General features: G+C 40.6%; 1 protein-coding gene across 1 annotated transcript; it reads right to left on the bottom strand.

The window, feature by feature from the left end:
- Positions 1–1,716: 1,716 nt before the first annotated feature.
- Positions 1,717–11,836, bottom strand: LOC308075543 (cationic amino acid transporter 2; the record flags this gene model as incomplete). The annotated part of the gene is made up of 11 exons (XM_080415489.1): positions 1,717–1,893; positions 2,007–2,115; positions 2,974–3,140; positions 3,453–3,577; positions 4,145–4,247; positions 4,390–4,526; positions 6,301–6,523; positions 7,914–8,050; positions 8,752–8,908; positions 9,302–9,457; positions 11,467–11,836. 11 exons carry the CDS (start codon positions 11,834–11,836, stop codon positions 1,763–1,765), a joined length of 1,815 nt encoding a protein of 604 aa, XP_080271615.1. The 3' UTR covers positions 1,717–1,762.
- Between the last annotated feature and the right edge of the window lie 7,270 nt (positions 11,837–19,106).

Here is a 19,106-nt window from a genome sequence, read left to right as displayed (position 1 = left end):
TGCTTAGCTGCTGAGGTGGAAGTGCACTCGCACCGTGGCTCTTCAAAACACCCCACATACCCTGGAGGAGGACTGTGGTGTGGTGGGCTTTTACAAACATTGGCAAGAACATTTGTCGCCCATTAAAGCCAGTGGACAAATGTCCCTTTAATATGAGATGTATAACGGATGGATGGATTTGATCCCACTCAAAGCATTCAAACAAAAAATTATAAGCTTCATAAATGTTTATTCTTACATCTATCCATCTAGTCATGTTTTGAAACCTTATGCAATGCATTTAGAGGATCACAACCAAGGTTGTAAAATATGATGAATGTCCTGAAACACTTAATGAGGTGGCTCTTTACTGTGTAAAGATAAGAGTTCATAAAGTTGAATCCTGTGGAAGACCATTAACCAACACCCGCCAGAAGAATCAGCGTCAACGCACTTTGATCCTTCTTAACAAGCAACTTAGTAATGTATTAATAAAATTAAGAACGGGGTGGATGTTTGCTGAAATTATTCTATTACTATATCTGGTTCAGGAACTTTTGACGGAGCAACTTTAGCTCTTGAATGACTAAGGTTAAGCCATGCTTATGAACATGACCCACTGACCAGCTAAACCCATGTGAAAGGTTCTATTGTTCTCAGAGAATCCCTGGGAGGTAAAGCGCCGTTCTGGGTCTTTATCCCAGATTAGGAATGAAACTGGTCATTACAACCAATGTGTTCAATGGAAAAATGTGTACCAGATTGCATCTTTTTTTTTGGGCAACATTTTTCTTTTTAATTAAGATATACATACATTTTTGCAAATGTAACATTTATCTGCATTGTACAGTTTTCATAGTTACACAAGTTAAGTTGAAAACATTAATCTGGTAAATCACCTCACCATTCTACTGCATATCGACATTCCATATCTGTACATAAGTCGAGCTGTGTACTTCAGAACAAAAATGAATTCTCATTTCATTTATAAATCAAGATTTAAATATATATATTTTACATTTGTAAGTTAAAATGTAAACGTGTTGTCAAGCTGTAGTAAAAGGATAATTATCCCCCCCAAAAGTGCTCAAGCTATTTTTACACATTCTTGCTTTTGTGTTATTTTGAAAAATGCCATTCCCTAGTTCTTTACTTTAGATCTTAAAGTTCTTAAAATCCTAAATTACACTGTACAATGTTGAATAAAACTTTAATGTAGGAGTTTAGTACAGTGCCTTAGGGATGATGTTGTTTTGTAGGACAACCCAGCAGTTACTCCCGCCATGGGATCCCAAAGCAGATTTCTAATCAAACTTTTACATTTGGTTTTAGATAAATTATGAGAATTAGCTCTGCAGCAAACAAAGGCTTATGATATAAACGCATTTTGTTCAACAAGCTAATCTTTACAAATAAACTCACTTTTGAAAGTGAAAATACATCACATAATATGTCACATACAGTATACATTACAACATGATCCATACATACAATATATTCAAGGACAACAGTCTTCTCATTGAAGACATATAAAAACCTGGCAAAAAATCATAAAACATATACAACCACAGACCGTATCACTATGTAATACAGTAACATTTGGGAATAATACAAGGCGATAGGTAGACTCTGTCCATCATTATGTACATGTAATGTTGACACTCTGATGATAACTGAACTAGTTTGGCACCATGGGCCAAATAGAACAGTACTGTGTGCACTTCCAGTAGCTGTAACATCTCAACCTATCTTTCTTTCTCTTTTTTTCCCCCCACCACCAAGCCTAAAATTTCTCTTCTTTGATGACGTCGTTGTCCGATTTGGCACTGATAGTTTCGATATTCACGTGGCTGGCCATGAGGCGCTTTCTCTGAACACTGTTGCGGATCCCATAGCCGAAATAGATGACGAACCCTACAGACCGACATAAGGATTCATTAGATTTCACCATATAATAATATCAATGAACATTCAAACCTGCTCAAGCAAGTTCTCCTAGCCGTTGTAAACTGACTGCATGATCTTACCGACAGCCATCCAGACAGCATAACGTAGCCACGTGTCTGCTCCTAACTGGACCATCAGGTACACGTTGATGAACACACTCAGTACTGGCAGTGCAGGAAGAAATGGAACCTTGGACAGAAAAAAGGGATATATCAATGGCCCTTGTAGTCAACAATCTCACAATCATCTGTGTATTGTATTACATCTCTGCTATGTGATAACCCTCACACCCCACCCCAAGACTAAACTCTTAGGGCCCTATGTAGACGATCTATGGCGCAGGGTGCTGGCCCAATTCCATTGGGGCAGCACACTTTTGGGGCATACTCCAATTCTGTTAGTGAAGCAGCGTGTTTTTGTCTCAAAGCAAGATGCACGGCGCAAAGGGGTTGTATCTAATCTGTGAAATAGCAATGGGTGTGTTTTGAGCATAACAAATTAGACAAATCAAAGTGTCATCTCCCGCACATTGCTATTTAAATAAATAATAAAAAAGCGGGTTTGGCAAGGAGACAAATGATTTTCTGCTGAGGAAACGGATTGTGCGCAAAGTGAAAACACCATCTACGGGAGCAGATTTAATAGATATAATGATGTCAGGGGACTTGGGGGAAACAGGTGGACCACTTGTGCTGCTGGTCAAAATTCACACCATCCTTCTGCAGCTTAATATCTCCAAGAGTGTCCAATATGTGATAACTTGACATACTGTATCAACGTAACAATCACATGCTCATTCTCAATTAGGTTCTTTTTTTAAACCATTTATTAAAGCATGACGAATGGCTGCGCACATGAGTGCGCCAGACCACGTCTCATTTTAAGACCAACACACCCATGGGTGCAAAAACATTTGGTAATTACACAACGTGGGTGTGAAAATAACAATTGCCTCAATTGGAAACTAGTGTTGACACCTCACTGTGTTCCCTTTTAGTACCGCTTTGCGCTGTGTGCCAGGTGCATTTACACTTAAACTCTCCTTACCATGAAAGAGGCCCTGACTCCACTCTGTGGATGTCTCCAGATAAAGAAGACGATGGTCACCAATGTGAACAATAAGACGGTGACGAGTACAATGACCCACGGCTCCCCCTTGGCCAGAGCATCCAGGAATTTGGTCAGGAGCACACAAAGGACAATGATACAAACGACTGCAAAGGAAGAGAGAGGGAGATCAGTGAAGGAACATTTGAATGAGATTAATGCTGAAACGGATCCATGGCCTAGACCAGTACTTGTCAAACGTTTTGTGTCAAAGGCACACCAGGGTTCAAGTCAAAATCTTTATCTGTGGAACCGTGTCAAACAAAATGTAATGCCACAACTCCTACAATTACAAATGCTTGTCAGGGTGGGGGGTCTCCAGTTCACAGATGATTATTTTGGGGGGTCGCGGCCTGAAAAGGTTGAGAACCAATGGCCTAGAGAGATGAACAGCGACATCGTTGAGTGTTTATACTTACTAGAAGCTACAGTTAAGATTATTACTGTTCTTGAGGTGACTGAGGTGGGTGCTGACGGAGGCTTCAGACAGCTGTTTGATTCACCGATCTTCACTTCTTTCGTTTCATTTTCATCCGCTCGATACCTTGATGGCAAAGATTAGAAATGTATTTTAATAGGTTTATTTTGGTCTAGCAATATTCATAACTAGAAAAGTCTGAAGATTTAAAGCTTCATTCTGGAACTTATTTTGGTAGCACTTCCTATACCCATTTAGACCTGAGGCCGATTTTAAAAACGCCTTCTAAATCCTGAAAAACAGCTACACACAGAGGTGTTCCCGGCTTGAAAGGTATAATAACATATAAGTGTTCCAGGTCTAAATGGGTTAAGCCCATGTGTATAATGCATTATACAAATAATGCATTATAATCTGCTTATAGACACTGTATAATCATAGTTATAACAACTCAAAAATACTCCTAATGCTTTATAACAATAACCCTAACAATTATAAAGCATTTTATAATGACTTATACGGTCAAGTATAAATGCATTGTAATCTGCACTGTATAATCACTGTTATAATGCATTGTAGTGTGAATATAAGTAACTATAAGTGGTGATTAAGTTAAGGATAAATAGAATAAGTAAAGAAAGTAAAGAACATCTGTTAAATCTATGCAAGAACAATGAGATTTACTGTACCTACCTCAGTATAAGAATGCATACCGCCACAAGAGTGTAAGCAAACAGAGTCCCAATAGACATCATATCCACCAGGGCTTTCAGGTCAAACACAAGGGCCATGATGGCTATAAGATACAATGAATACAGAATTATCTCAAGACCATAAACCTCAACATAAGGTTATGAACATTTGACCAAACTTAACAAGGAAACCCTAGCCAGTATAAAAACAAAAACTCCCATACAACTATTTTACTACTATTGTACCTGCCACGATCCCAGACGACACAGTAGCTATGGCAGGACTCCCCTTGGCGCTGACTCTGGTCAGTACTGTGAACATCAGGCCATCTCTTGCCATGGCAAACAGCACACGGGGCATAGGGAACATGGAACCCAGAAGACTGGAGAAATACACACAACTGTTTGTAAGATGTACGCAAAAAAAAGAAAAGAAAACAGTATTCGAGAACTTTTTACTTATCATCATTAAAACTGCTCTTCCGAAATGATTTAAAAAAAAAAAAAATTTATCCCACAATTTTGTAACACCATTTTTTACACCCAGTGCCAATTGTCTATGTAATCCTGGGCACTACCTTCCCTCTGCCAACCTAGGGAGGCCAGGGCCGAGCTCATGCCTCCTTCAATGCATGAGAGCCAACTGACCTTCTTATCACCTGACAGGGGAGAGTTTCCCTGGTTGGACGTAACGCGTGGAAGGAACACGTTATTCGAACCAGTTCCTTTCCCCTCCATCAGGCGCCCCGGCTGGCCAGGGGGAGGCAGTATAGTGACCAGGATTACTGCATGTTTTTGTGAGGGTACCTACCCCAGGGAACACGGGGAGAACATGCAAACTCCACACAGAGAGGCCCTTTCGCCAACCCCACCTAGGGTATGGGCACTGATGACGCGGAGGAGAGAACATTCCGAAATGATTTGAATGAATAAAATGTTATTTGAACCAAACTGTATGGTAGAGTATGTTAATACAATATAACTAGCTGCATGTATGTTTTGTAATAATAATCAACATCTACATAGTAATTAGTAACTAACATTTTCAAGTAATTGTAGTGGAGTAAAAAGTACAATATTTGCCTCTGAGATGTAGAAGTAAAAGTATTGAAAATTGGAAACACTCCAGTAAAGTAAAAAGTCCTCAAAAGTGCACTTAAGTACAGTACTTGAGTAAAAGTACTTAGTTACTTTACACCACTGGGTAGGACACCAACTGGTTGACAAGTTGCCTGAAGCTCATGAGCGCAATAAGACCCTGCGGGGATCTTGAAGAGCGGTGGAAATGCTAGTACGTAAAAGGTACGAATTGCAGCTTTTAAAATAATTAACATCAGGAAAAGGGTTTCACTCAGAAAAGTTTGTTTTCTTAGTTTAATTATTCTATATGAGTCATCATGACATACGCACACAAAACATATTCGGCCACCTGGCCTTCATCAGTGTGTGTCAGCTTTAAACTAATTTAAATAAAAAACATTCAAATGCATTTGATTATTTAGATTTTTCTAGATCTTTAAATGCTTTTCCCTTCAGAAAAGCAGTGGTGTAAAGTAACTAAGTACATTTACTCAAGTACTGTACTTAATTACAGTTTTGAGGTATTTTTACTTAACCGGAGTATTTCCAATTTTGAGTACTTTTACTTCTACTCCACTACAGGCAAATATTATACTTTTACTCCACTACAAGTATTTGAAAAATATAGTTACTAGTTAGTTTGTAGATTTGTATTATTATTACAAAACATACATTACCCACTTCAGGCCTATATACATTTCGGCCATTTGAAAATAGCCGATCTACAAGCTCACAATGCGTCGCATTTTCAAAAGATTTGCATACATTTGAAAACTTGTGAAATGGGATAATGAGTACTTTTACTTTTGGCACTGTACTTTAAGTATATTTTGATACAAATACTTTTGTACTTTTGAATTCCGGACTTGTAACAGAGTATTTCTACATTGCAGTATTGATACTTTTACTTAAGTAAAAAAATGTGAGTACTTTCTCCACCACTGCAGAAAAGTAACCAAACAGACAGACAGGACAGGCAGGCTTGACTGGCATTGAACACGAGCAGACAGACACTGCAGGCTGGCAGACAGCACAATGACAGCCAACAGCAATGCCGGCGCCACCTGCATTTCTCACCTGGTAGAAAGGGCACAGAGTGATCCCACAGCCACTACGTATTTGGCTGGACCCCAACCGATGTACTCGAAGGCTACCGGCAGGGGGCTCTGCGTATTCAGCTCGTAGTATGGCTGCATCAGGGTGAGGGAGGCAGACACGGCAAAATAGGCCACGAAGCAGATGAGCAGTGAGACTACGATGCCAATGGGAATTGACTTTTGCGGGTTCTTGCACTCTTCACCTACAAAGAAAAGACACAAAGATGATGTTGTACATTTCTGAGAGCAATAGAACACTGTCCGAGAAAGCAGCAAGAATCTGATACCCGGGGAGTCGGTTCGGGTCAGAGATGAACACATCATTTTCTGTTCATGTGAAACTGTTACATATTCATCAATACACTGATTTAAGATCAGGTTTTATGACACTTGCCGAAGTAAAGTTTAAGAAAAGTGGTGTAAGTGAGGTTATTGCAGCTAGTCTGTTTGCTGGTATGTTCACCCTTAATTGAGGTCACACTAAACATCAAATCATTAAATTGACTATGAGGCATCCCCACGGCATACCAAAGCCTGGCATTTTAATAGTGTTAGGCTAACTCCTGTATGGTTGGATTGCAAAACTGTACTAATTACACTGGCGCCCAGCATTGTAAACGCTGTCTGTTTGTTTGTTTGTCCGTTAGTTTTAGTCTGATTTGGATCAAACTTGACAGGTGACTTGTTGACTTGGTGGTCGAGCTGTGCTATTTATATATATTTTTATCATTCAAAGGTCAAGCGCAAGGGCAAAGCTTATGTTTGGATTTACAAAGTCCAACAGAGCATGTGTCACGGGTGTGGGCGTGTAGCATCTCTGTGCATTTCTACACACTTTAATAGGCTTATATTAGCCTTATATTAACCCTGTATGGTAGAGTATGTCCATACAATATAACTAGTACATCTGCAGTGGCTGTAGTAGGACACCACACCGGATTGGACACTAGCCACACATTGCACCACTATAGTTCGAACATCGCTGCAATTGCCTCTCCCTAAGACGACAATGGACATAACATGTAAATAATGTAGAGGAACAACATGGTCACATAAAGTGTTGCACTGATTTCTACAAGTTGAAACGTTGTACTGCTGGCCACACCCCATTTGTGTTGTAATAGTACCTGTTTTTCCTCCGGTGGTAATGGTTATGGTACATCACGATTGGGGTGTGGCCAGGTGTGACTCTCAGTGCACTAGCAGTGCACTAGCAGTGCAAGTAACATGTAGATGCCAATGTGACTAAATTACCTTACACATTTTCTTTTTCATTTGATTCATGTGATTTTCATTTTTCATGTGATTAATTATGATGAAATATATTTCATATATTAGTATAGAGAATATATCCACATAGAACATGGATATTATGAGGCGATAAAGCCGCTAAATGTTTATTCGGAACACGGTCGATTTTGCTGCGAATAAAGGCATCAACCTGTATGAATGAGCCATCAACTATATTAATAGTTTGATGTGAAAAATGTTGAGCTTCATTTTCGTATTGTTTACACCACGCCCCCGGACCGGTGTGTAAAGACCATTAGAGTGGAGTTATTATTTAATGCATGATCACTGTGCTTCACATACCAGTTGTAGCAATGCAGTCAAACCCAACAAAAGCGTAGAAGCAGGTTGCAGCTCCTGCCAGGGTTCCCTCCATACCATAGGGGAAGAATCCACCGACGCCAAACTCACTTGACGTGGCATTGCTAATGGTCGTGTTTCTGGACGGGAGAGAAATGCCAGGACATTTAAAGTTAAACTTAAACACTTTCAACCTGGCATCCCTATTTTGGGCATGTCATTATAGATGAAAACATTCGGCCATAGTAAACTCACATTGCGATGCTACACAAGCTTGTAGATCATCTATTCGCTAATTCATCATACAGTGAAGTATATTGGGCTTAAGTGGTTAAAGATAAACTTAAAGAGGTGGTGCCATGGTTTTGCACCTTTTCTGTTTTTCATGTGTCTATGAGGTTGATAGAACTTCATTAAGCCCCCTGGTGGTGTTTTTATGGTGTTTTATGTCTTCTCTGACTATTTTGAGTTTCTACCTGGAGGCTGAAACCTTGAGGGTCAAACGTGCCAATAGAAAAACAGCGCTTTAGTGACATAGTAAAAATGTACCCTCCCCCTCCTTATCATAACACAACAGGTGTGGGCATGAGGAGGAGGAGGGACTAGGACAGGTGGGTGGTGCTTAGGTGGTGGAGGAGGTGCTAAGGTGAGAACCAGGTGTACTTAATGAACTGGAGGCGTGTCCACATAAAAACATAATTTTAACAATTTCTGCACACTTTTTTGAAAAAAATCTTCCTCCTAGTATAACCATAATACCTGATGATTATTTAAAGACGGCACACTGTCTTTAAAAAAGCTAAACAATGATGTGATGATATTGCTTTTAGACATGACTTACACCGTTGCGTTAAACACAGCCTCTTCAGTGATCTGCCAATTGGCGATGTCTCCCTTGATGAACCCAGAAATCACAACAAATACCAGCACCAGGATGTTGACGAATGTGAAGATCTTGTTAATTGTTGTGGACTCCTTCACACCAAAGGCTAGCACACCTTTAGTAAAAAAAAACACATGTGTAGGTTTTCAACCTCTGTTCATCAGTATCACCACAATGTCAACTAGGGATGTGCGGGTCAGCTTTGACATCATCAGTCATCAGCAAGCAGTAGCTGTCACTGATGTGGTGAATTGTAAATATCACAAACCCACATATCTGCATATATTTAGAACAGAGAAAAATATGTCAACTATGCTTATTTAGGTAAGGATATCAAAAGGTACCACACCTTTTTGATCTCAGCTACCCACACCCACCGATAATTGCCCGAACTGTGGATTTATTCGTGGGAATCATGGATGACAACAAGTTGACCCGCGCATCACAGATATCAATGTTCATCTGAACTGTCAGTAAAACAGTTTGACTACCAGTCATGTGACATTACCTGCTAATAGTATAATAAGACCAGCAGCAAAGAAGTCTGGGTAGGGTGCCAGGCCGGGTTGGCCCATGGCAACATGTTTCATAAAGAACTTGGCCATGACACCCCCTATCAGGTCATCGAAAGTGCCACTCCACGCCCGTGCCACACTGGAGGTCCCTGAGGAGAAAAAGGGAGGACATAACAATAAAGTAATTAACCACATGCGTGGCTATTTAATGGCAGCCATAAATAGAGAAAGAACGGAGAATGTTTCAGTCAGATTATAAATGATGTACTTTGGGACATATGTCGTGTTCATCGGTTTAAGTAACATGGATGCAATGAAGTTAATGAGCTGTGTAACCACATACTAAGGTCCATTTGCTAAATGCTCTGTTGTGAACATGATTCATCATAAAATTGCTTTTACAACGGGTGAAAGGTTACAGGATATTATTAGAGTCTAGTGTTGATGGTTGATCATTTATGAGGCTTTAGGTTCATGGTGAGTCAAGCATGTTCTCAAAAGAGACAAAACAAAAAACATAATGTAATCTATAAACTGTACGTTTTTGTGCTGTTGGTCATGAAAATAATGCAGACATGCCTTTATTGTAACTATTAAACATAATGAAACATCATTACACTTTTATAATTTTGTATGCTTATTTTTTAAAAGGACTGAGTGGCTCCGTCTCAGTAAAGAGGCAATCATATCATTGATTGTAATCACTCTGCTGGTGATCTCTAGCCCATTAAGACCGGGACAGCCTACACGTTGTTATACCTTTAAAACCTGGAAAGGGTCTGTGTCATTTTAGATGTTGCTATGTAGATAGCAACAGGAATGTTCTTATTTCTTTTGAATAAGAAGAAACTAGAAAAAGTGCTCCTCGGAGCACAGGTCTCCGCCAGGTCAGGTAGGCTATTGTGGCCTCCTGGTGGCGCTATAATAGGCCAACGTGAAAAGGGTGCCATTTCTTCTTAGGCCTTGCACAACAATCGGACACTGACTGCATTCATGATTTGAGGCATTTTGTTAAAAACATGTGTTTCGCCAAATTAGACCTGTTGGTGGCGCTATAACAGGCCAATGTTAAAAGGGTGGCATTTGTTCCTCAACATAGTGTGAATGTGCGTGCAAAGTTTGAGCGCAATTGGACGGTGCGTTCATGATTTGCGGAATTTTGTTCAAAACAAGCCAATAATGCAAACTTTAGATGTCAATCTTAGCCAATCAGTATGGAATATGAAAAATTAAACACATCCGTCGTGATCACATGACTATAGAGATCATGTGTACCGATTTGCGTGAAATTTGGATAAAATTGGAAGGAGTAGTATAAAATAATGTGTTTTACATAAGTCGGCCTCCTGGTGGCGCTATAAAAGGCAGATGTGAAAAATGCAGGGCAAAGGTTTTTCCTTGACCTCTAGGGAGTGTGCATACAAAGTTTTACACAGATCGGTGCAATTATAGGTAAAAACACGAATCGGCCTGTTATAGCGCCACCACAGGCTGATTTTAAAAAAACGGAAATTGCATGCTGTGTTCATGATTTGAGGCATTTTGTTCAAAACGGAGCACTCCTGCAAACTTTGGAAGACATTTTTAGCCAATCAGGATGGAATATGAGAAATCTGAAAGACTCGTTTCGTTTAATGACTATAGAGATACTGTGTACCGATTTGCGTGATTTTTGGACAAAATCTGTAGGAGTACTGTCAAAAAATATGTTTTGCACAAATTGGCCTCCAGGGAGTGTGTGTGCACAGTTTCGCAGCGACCGGGCCAACGGTGCCTGAGATTAGCTGTTCACAGACAGATGGACGGACGGACACACAAACAAACGGACACACGGACGGACAGGGGGTAAAACATACTCTCTCGCCATGCCTTTCGGCCTGGCGGAGACAATAAGGGGATTTTCTGAAAACTTAGGTTAGGATTTAGAAGGCGTCAGGTCTAAATGGGCTTTGATACCTGAGTTATCAAAAAAGCACCTGTAGCTACAGACAGCCATTAATAATCATTCAAATGATATTTAACAGCATAAGGCCAGTTGTGCTGTTAAATATCATTTATATGATTATTAATGGCTGTTTTTAGTTACAGGTGCTTTTTTTTTTGCAGAGTTATTGTTTTTCCTTGCATCAGGTAAAGTGATCCCGTTATTAAAACTTGCCTATTACGTAGGAGAGCAGCAGATTCCACCCGGTGATGAATGCCAGCAGCTCTCCAACGGTCACATAGCTGTAGAGGTAGGCCGAGCCCGTTTTGGGAACCCTGGACCCGAACTCCGCGTAGCACAGTCCGGCGAATATGGAGGCCACGGCGGCGATGAAGAACGAGACGATGATGCTGGGGCCAGAAGACTCTCTCGCCACTTCTCCGGACAGGACGTAGACCCCGGCGCCCAGGGTGCTGCCCACGCCCAGAGCCACCAGGTCCAGCGTGGTCAGGCATCGGTTGAACGTAGACTCCTCTCCCTCGGGCTCCAGGGGTTTCCTCCGAGACACGCTGTACAGGAATGACTTTAACATCCCACAAGCCATGATTCCTCTCTTCTCCCTCTGGGGGGCAACCGGGGTGCTATGGGGAAGTGGTCAAAAGAGGAGAAAATGTTCAAGTGGGACCTACAGGTGGGAGTGCAGCATGAGTGAGAGACTGAAAAAGAGAGAAGGAACAGGTGGGTGTGAGTGCCAAGAAGAGAGTGGGTGGGGAGGGGGGGGGGGGCAGGCGGAGAGAAGGAGGACGGATCACTGAATGTGTCGGTGAATAATTGTCAGACCATCCGCACACTCAAAGATCATGTTTTGTTCAAACACAACATTCATTTATTGATTGATTTACCTACATTCTTAGATAAAGCAGCCTTTTGTCAAACGTGAAAAAAGGTTTAAATTAACTGAAATCATCCATGGAGATAACTATCCACTGTGTACTGTACTGTATATACCATTATCATATAACAAACTTTAATCAGTTCATCAGTCATCTAGCTTTAATATGCAACAGATAGTGCTTTCCCTTTCTCAAAACACCACCAACATTTCATGAGAGTTAAATCAAGGATAAAAACGTATAAATGAGATTCGCTTACCTTATCTGAATTATCCCTTGCTACAGAGGTGTGCTATCAAGTCAATTGATAGCACTAATTCCCCATTAGACTTTTATATGTACTTTCTGTTATCATCTCTCTGATAGGATAGTGCTGATGCCTGTGTTCTTTTCCACACAGCACCTACAGAACGCCCTACTCCACTCCCTGCTTACTGACAACAAGTGAGATTTTTTAAATAAAGTATATATTCCGTTATGACACATTAACAGATAGATTTGTATATCATTTTGTCAAATCCAAAATAGCCTAAGTGCTAACCTCCTCAGACTTGAAATGTTCTAAGTGCTGTGTTCAGGTGTGGAGGCATTTCTCATTCAATGTGTCAATGTAACTTTTAAATGCAGTTCTGCTGTCAGGTGTCCTTGAAAATGCATGAGGTGGGACATTTTTAACCTGAAACAGAAAACAGCAAAAAAGGACAATGACACTTGACTTCAGAAATAGTGTAATTACGAGGCCTTATAGGACTAGGTCATCAAATTATTGGCTTAGGAATGCGACAAAAACCTCTACTCAAAATTATTTCTTTGCAGATAAGGGTTAAACATGTGGTTATAGGATTACATGCTTGAATGTATTGTAAGCACTATCTGTGAACAACGGCTTTGGTAATCTTTTTTATGATTATGCTTTTAAGATAAACCAAATAGTAACCTTTGAGGCACACATACTTCCTTGACTTTGGGATCGTCCTTCACCTAACGGATTAGAAACAAAGTATTACAGAACCATGAAACATAGCTCAGTGAAATCAAATAGTGATCAAACTGAGCTAGTGTACGCTCAGTCACCAAATTAGGCCTACATGAAGGGATACACATAATGTCATGTGTATGTCAGTATCAGTAGGCCTTTACCACACCACCAATATTGTCTTCAAATGCAATGTTTTCAAGAATTGTATGAAGTTTCAGTACATATGTGTAGGTAAGGTATGAGCTGAGCTCGGGCCCTACCTTATTAAAGGAGTAGTTCACCCCAAAAATGACTTATTTTCTATCAATTACACACCCCATGAAGCCTTGAATTCATGGAGATTTTTTGATGACCGGGTCAATGGTCAATAGGGGACTCACTCAATAGGAGACTCTTTGAGTCTCCACCGGTCATCAAATTATTGGCTTAGGAATGCGACAAAAACAATAAAATCTCCATGAATTCAAGGCTTCATGGGGTGTGTAATTGATAGAAAATAAGTAATTATTCGGGTGAACTACTCCTTTAAGGTATATGTTGGAATGACAACTGGTCTTAACAATCTGATCTGCGATTGAAAATACAGACATATTGCTATACTATACTATACTATACTATACTATACTATACTATACCATACTATACAGTTGGGACATTCCCTTTCATCTGCCTGGCACTGTGGCATCGAGAAGATCCATCCAAAAGATCTCCAGATGAGAGGGTAATTGGAGGGAAGCTCTCATTCGAGGAGAAGTAACTTCTCCACAATAAAGGATTAGGGGTATTTTTGTGGGGCGGTCTCGGGACATTCATTAGTACGATACTTATCTCCAGTCATAAGGGTCTTTCACTTTTCTCTCTGTTACATCGTTTGCTTGTTGAACAGAAACAAAACAAAAGACGTAACCCCAGACACACTCTGGTGCCGTAGACTTTGTACTACTAAGCCACAGAGCCGCTTCAACCAGCGGCAAATGTTGCCAATGGATACCAATTTTTGTCTAAAGCTGGCAGGCCCAAGGATATCCGGCTATAGCTACTATGCCCTGGATAATCGTTGTCCAAACCTGATTAAAACTACAATCCATACGTTTTATGTCTGTTGACTCCCTCTCCTGACAGACAGCGGTAATACAATAAAGATATGGTGAAAAATCTACTGTCCAACTCCAGTGCAAATTCTGCTTCAAATAACTCTTCTGATGTTGTCAACCAGACAGTGTACCTGACACCAGGGTCAAAAAGACTCAATGGAAGAATAGGGACAAGGGAGACCACCCCCAACCACTGCAGATTTGCACTAACATACTCTACCACACAGATTGGTTAAAGTAACATTGTATTCATTAAAATAAATTCTGGATTGTAGCTTTAAGGAACCAAGGCCGACAGCGGAACACATGGTAAATGGTCTATGCAAGGCACCTGCTCAGCAGTTAGGGTTTCAGTGTCTTGCTCAAGGACACATCAACATCATCAAGCCAGGAGGAGCCAGGGATCAAACAGGTTCAAAACGACCACTGTCGCACAACACCGCATTGTTAGATTATGGTTCGTCAACAATTTGCTATATTTAGTTGCATTTTGATTTGCCACATAATGTCATCTGTCCTGCCGGGTGAGCTAATAAAATTATTGCCCTTGTCTTGACTCCACAAATGACACTTTGTTTTCTGCAAATAATGTCCTAATCCTAAACATTAGAATGTATGGACATTGGGGTGTACTACAGTACACTTCCCAGCACCACAAAAAGAAGACACAGTGGCATGTGTTATTCAGCCCGGAGTTGAGCTCAGCCATGACCTTATTATATTAGGGTTATCTTGACGTTTGTGGACCAGCTAATGCTTGCTTGCATTACTTTTCAGCCATGTCCCCCATCTCTATCGGGGTGTGTGATCTCAGCAGACTAATGGCGCTACTAGATAATGAATCTTAGGAGAACAAAGCAGCTTTCATATAGCTTACACATGCAGCAGGCAACACACTATACTCTCATTGAGGTAGCTTTCCGCCTCTTGTCTCTCATCAGGGGAATTCAGCTCACCTAATCCCCCCTGGCATCCGCCTCGGCACACAGGCGAGCGGGGCCGCTGCACCCTGCAGCTGACCCGACTATACCTGACCAAAGTACCTTTGACCAGCGGGCTCAGTCTGGTCCGCTATGTCTCTACAGATATCACTGGCTGAGATACGCTACGCTTACAGCAGAACCGATGCAGGTAATACTAAACCAGCCAACTTATGGGCAGGTGCAAGACCAGGTTTATGACCTGTGAGATAAAATGAAGGCTTGGATCACACTGAAGCTCAATTAATATACAATCCACCAAAGACTGTAAAGATATCCACATGCATGCATGCTATTACTTCACAATGGGGTTTTTAATTAAGGGACAGTTCACAGTTGTGAGAAATTTGTTTTAAAAAGTGAAATCATAAAAATAAAAATAAAAGCATTGTCCTACCTTGCTCAATAAAGACAACAATTATAATCACAAGGCTCTGGTTTCATCACAATGACTGAAGAAGTTCCATGACTGAAACATTGCGATTGATATCGTTTTCTTTATTGAGCAAGTGAAGACTGTGTGCAGGTGGTTTTTATTCTTTGATCTCTGTACATGTAATACTCCACCAATGCACCTGTCACACAGATTTGATTCAGATGTGCAAGAGACTTTTAATTCCTTGAAAAGTGCAATTTAAAATAACATTCTAGAGAGAAAGAAAGAAAGAAAGAAAGAAAGAAAGAAAGAAAGAAAGAAAGAAAGAAAGAAAGAAAGAAAGAAAGTAAGAAAGAAAGAAAGAAAGAAAGAAAGAAAGAAAGAAAGAAAGAAAGAAAGAAAGAAAGAAAAAGCTGTATTGTTCTTTAGACAGATACATTCTTTACCTTGTCTGTTACCCCAGGAGAACTCTGCAGGCTATATCCACTCTGTTTACTCTGATGAAGGAAACATGATTTTGACAGCGATATATACAAGGCTGGCCTGTGTGACCCTCCTACTCAGTGGAATTAGTCACAAAGTGGCCTTTCTCACTCTGGGCCAGTTTTCACCATAATGTGCTCATTATTTGACACGGGCCACAACAAATCCTATGCTGAATGCAGTGGTGTAAAGTAACTAAGTACATTTACTCAAGTACTGTACTTAAGTCCAATTTTGAGGTATTTTTTACTTTACTGGAGTATTTCCAGTTTTCAATACTTTTACTTCTACTCGACTACATCTCAGAGGCAAATACTGTACTTTTACTACACTACAATTATTTGAACATTTTAGTTACTAGTTACTTTGTAGATTTGATTATTATTACAAAACATACATTACCCACTTCAGCCCTATATACATACATCTACAAGCTCACAACACGTTGCGATGCAACGCGTTGTGAGCTTGTAGATCTGCTATTTTCAAAATACTTTTATAATTTTTTTACATACTGATAACTTGTGAAACATTCTGCATAATGAGTACTTTTACTTTTGGTACTTTACGTATATTTTGATACAAATACTTTAGTACTTTCAGTAAAATTTTTATTACCAGACTTTTACTTGTAACAAAGTATTTCTACATTGCAGTATTGATACTTTTACTTAAGTAAGAAATGTGAGTACTTTTTCCACCACTGGCTGAATGTCAAAAATAGGCTACTTTTGTGCTTGCTTGCTTTCCTTCTTTCTTTCCATCTTTCTTTCTTTTTTAGTTTGGTGCAATAATATTTGCAGCTAAACCAAAATGTGTCACATGCACGGTTAATGATAATAATAAATGTATTAGTTAGATGAGAAGTGTAATCTAAATGATTACATGAAAGTAAACCCACTCTGCCTGCCTGTATTGTCTGATTTACAAGCTTGTGTCCAAGGCTCATTACATTTTCAAAGCAGCAGAGGTCACTGTTGACGTGAACTGAGCATTAATGTGTATTCCTCTAGCACAGGGTTCTTCAACAGGGGTCCGTGATCCCTAGGGGGTCCTCAGAGTTACTGCAGGGGGGCCGCTAAATCTTTCAATGATAGGACTTTTTATTTACATTAACCACTGAACCCTAGAATCCCTATTCTGAGGGGAACATTAGCCGAAAATAGCAGATCTACAAGCTCACAACGCGTTGTGAGCTTGTAGATCAGCTATTTTTGAAGAGGTTTGGTGTGGGGGGGAGAGCAGACCAAGTACACATTTTCTAAGTATGGGGGTTTAAGTGGTTAACAGTCTGAACACAATAACATGAATCCAACACAACGCTACACAAGTCTATGAAGCTGAAAAAGTAGTGGGGGTCCCTGCTTCATCTCTCTCTCTGCTAAGGGGTCCTTGGCCTGAAAACGTTGAAGACCCCTGCTCTAGCAGCACTATCTTCTTCTGTTAGCTGACAGTAGGTGGTGAGGTTATAAGCTAGTGATGATGAGACATAGCTCAATTCATGCACTGTAGAGTCTGACATGCTTCCTACTAATCAATATGCAGGCCCATCTACAGTACATATGGTTTCTCTGCTAGTACAACATTAACTGTGTCACTGTCCAGGGTCCCCACATGTCCTAGGAAACCTGGAATTCAGATGCAGATTGGGTGGGCACCTAAACATTACCTCAATGTTAAAATGGCTATTTTCCCCCCAAAATGTAAAGAAATAAAGAATAAATGTTCTGCGGAAAATGGTCTGAAATAATGTAAACATGATTTGAACATGCACGGTACATTTGTTTTATTTAGTTGTTGTTTGTATGGGGAATGCGTTTGGGGGGATGTATGTGTTGTGTAACTGTTTGTCATTTATGTCATTGGGTGGTTCATTTATATATTTATTTGATTTGATTTGATATATTATACCATGACTGAATGACGTTGAGATGTTGAGAGAATGATGTTGAGAGAAGTTGTCAGTGTATGTGTTGAATTACCTTAGTGTCATTGGTGTCAGAAGTGGCATGTTGAGAGCAGGATTGCGATGCAGACCTCAACTGTGGCCGGAATTGGATTGAAGTTGGAAGATGCCCGAGGGGTCTACAGTGGCACCTTTGGATAAGCTGCATCTGCAATCTGTCATCAACCAGTTGCTGTATCTCAGGTGGCAGACACCTGAAGAGGGGGTTGAGATACAGCAGCATCTCGTGCCTTGTTGTCTCCAGCCTGCAATACTCCAGTCCAGTTGGTCCATGGCTTGGTGGGGTGGGGCGGGCCACTTTGGGCTCACGAAGACCCTACGATGACTTTAGGCCTCCTTCAATTGGCCGAACTTTAGGCAAGATGTGGATGTATACATCCACACATCATCTGTACGACACAAAAAGGTGGTCACATGCCTGCTGCAGCAGTACCAGGTGGGGACTCCCATGGAACTTCTGGGGGTCGACATCCTGGGCCCTTTCCCTGTTACAGACAATGGGAGTTAACTGCTGCATCATAGGGTCCGTTGGACTATTTTACCAAGTGACCAGAGGCAATCATTTATTTTATGTGTATTGGGGTGAAACAATGACTGATGGGGATAATTACAGGGAACATGCCTCCCCTCTGTGATAAGCATTTTGGGCGAGTTTTGTGTCCCAATTAAGTGTTCCTTCCTACTAGAGAATTGTTGGTGTGCTCGAATGCCATGGGTTATTCTTCTAATTGATTGACCCTTTTGTCTGTCTGTCTGTCTGTCTGTCTGTCTGTCTGTCTGTCTGTCTGTCTGTCTGTCTGTCTGTCTGTCTGTCTGTCTGTCTGTCTGTCTGTCTGTCTGTCTGTCTGTCTGTCTGTCTGTCTGTCTGTCTGTCTGTCTGTCTGTAGCCTTTGGTGTCACTCTACCTCTATGTCATGCTATTCCTCACCCTCTACTGGAATGGGTGTCTGAGAAGACAGAAATAGAACAGTTACAATCTCACACCAGTGCCAGTGGGCTGCCGTCAGCCCAGCATGTTCCTATCTGCCAAATTCACATTTCACAACTCTAGCTATAATAAGAGGGGAGCAGCACTTTTAACATTCACTTGATTGGTTTATATT

This window comes from Gymnoscopelus braueri (genome assembly GCF_963280865.1).
Source record: "Gymnoscopelus braueri genome assembly, chromosome: 20".
NCBI lineage: Eukaryota > Metazoa > Chordata > Actinopteri > Myctophiformes > Myctophidae > Gymnoscopelus > Gymnoscopelus braueri.
This window is presented reverse-complemented; position numbering and strand designations above follow the sequence as displayed.